The sequence below is a fragment of the Amblyomma americanum genome, chromosome 2 (genome assembly GCF_052857255.1).
Source record: "Amblyomma americanum isolate KBUSLIRL-KWMA chromosome 2, ASM5285725v1, whole genome shotgun sequence".
NCBI classification, from domain to species: domain Eukaryota; kingdom Metazoa; phylum Arthropoda; class Arachnida; order Ixodida; family Ixodidae; genus Amblyomma; species Amblyomma americanum.
The window spans coordinates 180,073,917-180,081,497 of record NC_135498.1 but is presented as its reverse complement, the minus strand read 5'-3'; the positions used below and the strand labels follow the sequence as shown (position 1 = coordinate 180,081,497).

Here is a 7,581-nt window from a genome sequence, read left to right as displayed (position 1 = left end):
ATGAGGCCCAGCTTCCATATGAAAACAGCTACTTACAGGTAACCTTGGGCTCCGTGTGTATCAGTGAGAACAAAGAAGTGGGCATGTGCTAATCTAGTTTTAAAGCAATTTGTTATAGATAGCTGATTTGTTGACATTCAATGATTGTATTTATTTTGTTTGGTGTCTGTGCTTCATACGTTGTGGAATATGTGAACAAGGCCAACCGGGGAGTTTCACACTTGCTTTCGCTACATATATCCTGGCATAGCCGAGCTAAGCCACTGCCATTTTTTTGAGTTGGCAACACTCCTTGAAGCCTATTCGTAAAAAAAGTAAAAACGCATTAAAAAGAAGAGAGTCGGTCCCCCCGTGACCACGCCACGTGATAGGGTGCGGTGATATCTAGCGCCACAGGAAATCACTTTAGCTGCGTACATCGCGGCTCCTCCAGCGGCAGTCAAGTGTGTGATTTTCCGAGCACACTGGAACGAAACACCAGAGCAAATCCTGAATGACTTGCAGTATCAGAACCCGGTGGCAAACATCATAGCGGCCCGACGGATGGAAAAAACAGCATCTATTCCAATTACCTTTGCCTGAGGTCCCGTGCCCCACACCATTAAATACATGTGTGTGGTACACCGCTGCACTAAGTATAAGGGCAGCCCTGATGCTTGCACGAGCTGCAGGAAACCTGGTCCCAGGTACGACGTATGCCCTCTCCCAAAAACTGGACTCTGCCAGCGCCATGGTGAAAAGCACGGCACTCAAGAGGCCCCTTGCACGCCGAGATGAATTCTCTGTGGTGGGAGCCACTTTACCAGTACAGGCTCGTGCAAAGCCAGGACTCCCCAGCCTCGACGACAGACCGTGCTGAAATGCAAGCAAGTAGTGCCCACGCCAAATGACTTTCCACCGCTAGTCCATTTCAGTCCATTGTAGGCGCAAGTCAGCCCAAATAAAGAGTTTTGTTTAGACGCCATTTCCGCGGTCGTTCTGCTTTCCGGATAGCAGTCACCACTTTGTGACATCTCGTGGAGGTGCGGGGTAGCCTTCCATGTTCCGGACGCACCCTTCAAGTCGTGACACCAGCAATCTGCACATCGCGCCGGAGGACGAGCCAGCAGACGTCTTTAGGGAGAGAAGCCTTGAGTTCGGGACCCTGCCGGATCGCACCCGACAACGAAAAGACGCTACTGCGAACACCAAAACCTCGCCAAAGATGTCGACCCCGATCCCACAGCAGCAGCCGCGGGTGCCGCCAACTTTCAGTGGATCCCTAGGCGAAGACCTCGAAGAATGGTTGGACCAATTTGAGCGTGGCATCATTCAACAAGTTGGATGATGCGGCAAAAATTGGACACGTATTCTCACTGCAGGGCTCAGCACGCACGTGGTACGAAAACCACGAGTCATCCCTAACGACCTGGGAACTATTCAAGAAGGAACTTTTGAAGGTATTCACCAGTGTCGTGAACAAAGAAAGAGCCGAACGGCTGCTCGAGTCCAGAATCCAGCTTCCAAACCAGCCCGTCCGCACTTACGTTGAAGTCGTGAAGCGCCTCTTTCGCCGCGCCAACCCCGAGATGACCGAGGAAAAGCAAGTTCAGTTTTTAATTCGCGGCGTAAAAAAAAAAGTTTGCCAGCCTCGTACGCCAGCCGCCAAAAGCTGTCGATTAATTCGTGCAAGAAGCCTGCACGAACGAGAAGACCCTCGACGTCCGGGCTCGGCAGTATAACCGCCCTTCTTTCTGTGCAATGCACGACGACCACAACCAGCGACAACTTGCGGGAAGTGATCAGCGAAATCGTCCGCGAGGAGTTACACCCATTACTGCCATCCTCCCCACAGCCGCGAGCAGCGACTCTCCTGGATGTGGTACGGGAAGAAGTGCAACAGGCACTTGGCACCCCGAGGGCCACAGAACCCCAGGACATGACCTACGCCGCTGCAGTACGCACTGCTCAGCCCCAACGACAACCCCTACGTCCTCCCCGACATGAACAACTTGTTCCCGAACGCCGCCTCCCTGCCACCGCCCGCCCAGCCTATGAGCGACGCTCAAGCCTCAGGAAATGCGGCGCCTGGAGGACTTCCGACAACCGGCCGCTGTCCTTCCAATGCGATGAGGCCGGTCATATCCGTCGTCACTGTCCGTACCGACGTATCTGCCTTCGAGGATTTGTCGTTGACGCCCCACGACCACGCTTCGGCCAACGTGTGCAGGAAACCGACCAGCACCTGAGTAGAGAGGAGTACAAAAAAATGGTTTTTGAGGAAAGGAAATGGCGCAGTATCTGTCTCACATATCGGCGGACACCTGAACCGCGCCGTAAGTGAAGGGATAAATTATGTAGTGAAAGAATAAATGAAGAAAAAGATGCCGTAGTGGAGAGCTCCGGAATAATTTCGACCATCTGGGGATCTTTAACTTGCACTGACATCGCACAGCTCATGGGCGCCTTAGCGTCCGTGTGCTGTCTCCGTGTGTCTGGCCTCTCCTCTCGTACCAATCTTTCGCCTCACCCGATGGAGTCAGCGCCTCCAGGAGTTTTACGACACCGTCGTTTACAAGTCCGGACGCAAGCACTCTGACGCCTATTGCCTCTCACGAGCCCCTGTAGATGCACCGCCGCCGGACGACGATGAGGACGCCTTCCTGGGACCCATCAGCCCCAGCTCTTTTGCTCAGCAGCAACGCTCGGACCCCGACCTAAAACGCCTCATCGAGTACCTGGAAAGCAAGGTTTCTTCACCCCCCCCCCCCCCCCCCCCGCTTCATTCAAGCGAGGACTGTCTTCCTTCTGTGTGCAGAATGAGCTCCTTGTGAAGAACTTTACAGCGTGCAAAACAGCCTATCTCCTTGTTATACCTGCTTGTCTCCGCGAAGAAGTTCTACAGGCTTCACACGACAAGCAGACAGCTGGACATCTCGGGTTTTCTCGAACCCTCCGCCGCATTCAAGTATTACTGGCCCCGAGTGTCTGCCGATGACGCACATTATGTGAAAACCTGCCGAGATTGTCAGCGACGAAAGACGCCTCCCACCCGACCAGCAGGATTTCCGAACCACATTTAACCCCCTCAAGGCATTGGCCCTTTCCCAAAGTCAAAGTCTGGAAATAAGTGGATCATCATAGCGACCGACTACCTGACCCGCAACGCCGAGGCAAAAGCCCTATCGTACGGAACAGCTGCAGAAGTCGCCAAATTTTTCGTGGAGTGCATTCTTCTGCGACACGGCGCCCCCGATGTGCTCATCACGGACAGAGGAACAGCATTCACGGCGGAACTCACACAAGCCATCCTGCGTTACAGCCAAACCAGCCACCGGAGGACAACAGCATAACATCCGCAGACCAAAGGACTGACCGGGCGCCTGAACAAAACCATCACCGATATGCTCGCCATGTATGTCGATGCTGAACACAAGACCTGGGACGTCATCCTGCCTTACGTCGTCTTCGCCTACAACACTGCAGTGCAGGAGACCACCCTGATGACGCCTTTTAGGCTCGTCCATGGCAGGGAGGCTACAACCACGCTAGACGCCATGCATGCTGCCCAATGTTACAGAAGAGAACGTCGACGTCGCCGCTTATCTTCAACGCGCAAAAGAAGTCCGAAGACTTGCAGCGGACCAACGCCAGGCGCTACAACCTACGAAAACGCAACGCGGAATACAAGCCAGGAGACCATGTCTGTGTTTGGACGCCCATTCGCCGCCGTGGATTGAGTGAAAAGCTTTTTCGTCGCTATTTTGGCCCGTACAAGGTTCTTCGTCGGCTAGGTGAACTGGACTATGAAGTCATTCCTGACGCAATGACTGCATCCCAGCGACGCCGCGTACGAGCAGGCGTTGTTCATGTCGTCCGTCTAAAGCCATATTATGCGCGCTAAAGTACGCTGTGTTTCCACACTGTGTTTTCGCACGATGCGTTTTATTTGTTGCTAGTTATTTGTTTTAATGCTTTGTTTTAATGGTCTATGCTTCGTTGGAAGGGCAGTAATGCGGCGAATCGTTGCAGTGTTCGTGCATTCTTCAAAGCTGCCGAGACGCCGCTTTATCGCTTTGTTTGCGATGCAAGAAGCGACCAGATTAATCTCGATTGATCCCATCCATCCAGAGCTGATTCTACGTTGTTCCAGAATGTTCTGTTAACTTTGCGGGCTTTATCTCGAAAGTTCGCTATCATCTTTAAATCGAGCACGGCCGACAGCGGCGGGCATTCTGTTCGACGACCGCCGAGCACGCTTGTTGCTACGCCACTGCCGAGTGCTTCAGTCCATTGTGGGCGCAAGTCATCCCAAATAAAGAGTTTTGTTTAGACGCCATCTTCGCTGTCGTTCTGCTCCTCGGATTGCAGTCACGACTTCGTGACAATATAACGGTCTGGACCACATACGGCTCGGATGGCGACATATAATCGACCCTTCAGGAAGCAGCTACAGGTATCGGTACCCACGCGGCAAGCATTGGCCTCGAATGCTCCCCCACAAAGTCAGCACTCCTCATAATTGGGCCGCGGCGCGTCCCTACCGCCCCCATCACGATTTATCTGCATGACACTCCCATACCACAAACACTTACTCTCCGGATTCTTGGCTTGCATTTACAGGACACGGGGAAAAATCACCTTGGCCTAAAAGCACTAAAACAGCAATTACTCCGTCATCCATCTTCTTAGAAGGGCTTCACACTCACGTGTCGGTCTAGACGAAGCAGACAATCTCAAGCTGCTGCATGCCTTTGTGCTTAGTCGCATTCTCTACGCCTCTCCTTACCGTAACCTCTCCTGTGCGGATAAAGATGAAATCCATGATCTAATCTGTATGGCTACCAAAGCAGCAGTGAACCTACCAAAGAGCACAAGCACGGAGAGACGGAAGTTAGGAATGCACAACAATATACAAGAACATTGACACACACAGTACCTTTGGCTGGCTGGCACAGAAACAGGGCGGCATATATTGGACTCTCTGGGAATCCGCATATACGCACACGCTACAGACTTAATCTCTCTCCCTCGTGCCATGCACGCCGCCTTTGTCATCAAACCCCTTCCAAAGATTGTCCACCCAGAATGCCATCAATCCCGGCGAGTCGCGCCAGCCAAAGCTCTCCATAAAGAATATGGCACTTCAGAGGATGTGCGCTGGGTGAATGCCGCGTGTGCTCTAGACCGTTCAGTAGCTTGGCTTACCATCCAGCAGCCCCCCCCCCCCCCCTACTCACCCACCTCATAGGCCCTTCCTGTACCCCGGAAGAAGCAGAGGAAGCTGCTATAGCATTAGCCATCGCCCAAATCAATGCGGCTTAGCGATTCCAAAACAGCCATTCTTAACTTCGCCCGGAGACGCGTCCATCCTAGTGATTCAAAACTAGCGGAAAAGTTAATCGATAGTTTTTTTGAAGCTATCGATAGTCTAAAAAACTATCGATAGTGCTACTATCGATAGACATGATAGTACTATCGATATTGAGACTATTGATAGTGAGACTATCGATAGCAAGACTGTCGGTAGTAAGACTATCGATAGTAACACCATCGATAATCTGCGTTCGTTGCCCAGGGATATTGCCAAAATATTTGTGATGCCTTGGTTTCACTGTTTTATGAGGCTTAATTCCCGAGACTCAGGCTATGAGGGGTGCGCTGTGCAGTTCTTAGAATGATTTCGACCAGTGGGGGTTCTTTAACGTCCACTGGCGTTGCACAGTACGCAGGCCTCTAGCCTTTCGCCTCCATCGAATAGAGCCGCCGTGGCCGGAGTCGAACCCGCGTCTTTCGGGTCAGCAGCCAAGTACCATAACCCCCGTGCCACCGCAGCACATTTGCGCCAATTGACTGTCAGCAATACTCAATTCATGCTTTTAATAAACGTATTCTAGACCGATAAAATATTTAATGCTGCAGAACAAGTCCCGTAGCAAGTTCATCACTACATTTATACCATTACATTTAAACCCCAGAATTCAAGTGGGTTGCTCTTCTTTTTCTGTGGCTGTAACTCTAGGTACTAGCGAACCATTAACTCTGCATTAGAGGTTGCGGTTGAGGGCTCCTGTTGCCGTCTCTCAAGAAACGGCAAAATTCGGCTTCCTGCCGAGACTTCGGTTGAACTACCTGCTGTCTGGATGGTTAAACTGAAGGACTAGCTGGGATTTCTGACAACTGGTGGCTTATTTCACCGACCAAACAAGCACTCCCGCGGTCTGCGTTTGCTTTAAGTGAAAAAGCTTTCTCCTCTAGTCGTGGGTCCACCAGTGTGCAAGAGATGTTAACTGTCTTTCCTCATATGTGTCCATTATTTTATGCAAGGAGGAGATGCATTCGCGAAACACTTCTTTACCATTTTCTGTTTTCAGCGCAGGCCCTATACGCTCTTCCAGCTCTCGTTTAATACCGCAGACCACAGGAACATTCAAAGAAGTGGAGGTGCACTCATCCCCAGAGAGCAATTTCGTTGCCTCCTCAAACGGTTCCAGTATTTCCACGACATCCTCAATGAGCATGTCTTCTGCTACTAGGGGGCTTGGTGCCCGGGGTAACTTCGAAAGCGTTAAAGTCAGACCTTCTCCGACCTCCAGGAACCTTTTAAGCGTGTAAAAGACGCTGTTCTATCGTGTCGGTGTCTCCTGTTTGGGATTAGCCGCGGGACCTTACCAGCACGCTCTTGCTCTTCTCGGAGCTTGGCAGTAGCAGTGCAGCAGGACCTTATGTAGTGCACAATGTCCTTGCACTTTTGCAGCACGGCTGCTAATTCTTCACTGCTTTTTAGCAAATCCTGGACCGTGAGGCTCAGCGTATGAGCAAAGCATGGTAATTGCTCGATACCTAACAGACGAGCTCCAAGAATCATCCTATTATCGTTGACTGTGACAAGAGCAATGATTGCGTTGCGAATACACCAATCTTCAACCACATCAGCAATGGCGTCAGCGACGCTTTGAGGAGTGAGCGCTCCCTGAAAATGATGAAAATGGGGTCGCAAACAGAACGGAAACACGGAAAGGGGAACACAGGACGAGCGCCTTGTCCTCGTTCTCTGTCTCCGTTTTATTTGCGCCCCCATTTTCATCATCAACAGTTTACAACTAGCACAACTTTCCATTCTGCTCCCTGAAAAACTGCAGTGGAGAGCACCGCAGAGTGGTACCTTGCAGAAAACGGCACGTGACTGCCATGTGGCTGTCAGCCGTGCATGATATCCGCATGTCTGCTGCTATGGCACAATGGCTTGTTGACGTCAGCGTTACGCGCAATTTCTCCTTGGTGTTCTCGTTTAAGTTCGGCAAAATAACATCAGAAAGCTGCGTCCGGCTTGGTAGCTCGTATCTTGGATGTAGTTCGTTGAAGAAATCTGGAATTCCTTTGTCAGTGACGATTGAAAATGGCTGCATGTCTCTTGCTATCATTAGGGCTAACTGCTTGTCAAGCTTCTTTTGCCTTTAGGTCTGGCTCCCGTACTTTGAAAAGTCCTTTATCAGAAATAAGGAACTTCAGCCTCTTTTGCTTCCGTTTTGAGGGGCCAGCCACATCAGTACATGTATTTTCCTGCTTTTTCGCACTGGCCTCGATCGTCACGTAATGGGG

General features: G+C 51.2%; 1 protein-coding gene across 1 annotated transcript; it reads right to left on the bottom strand.

Annotated features, from left to right (window-relative positions):
• Nucleotides 1–6,233: 6,233 nt before the first annotated feature.
• LOC144120271 (zinc finger BED domain-containing protein 6-like) lies at nt 6,234–7,202 on the bottom strand. Its single transcript, XM_077652668.1, is given in 3 exon segments — nt 6,234–6,634; nt 6,637–7,019; nt 7,135–7,202. Coding segments are annotated over 3 exon segments (852 nt in total).
• Between the last annotated feature and the right edge of the window lie 379 nt (nt 7,203–7,581).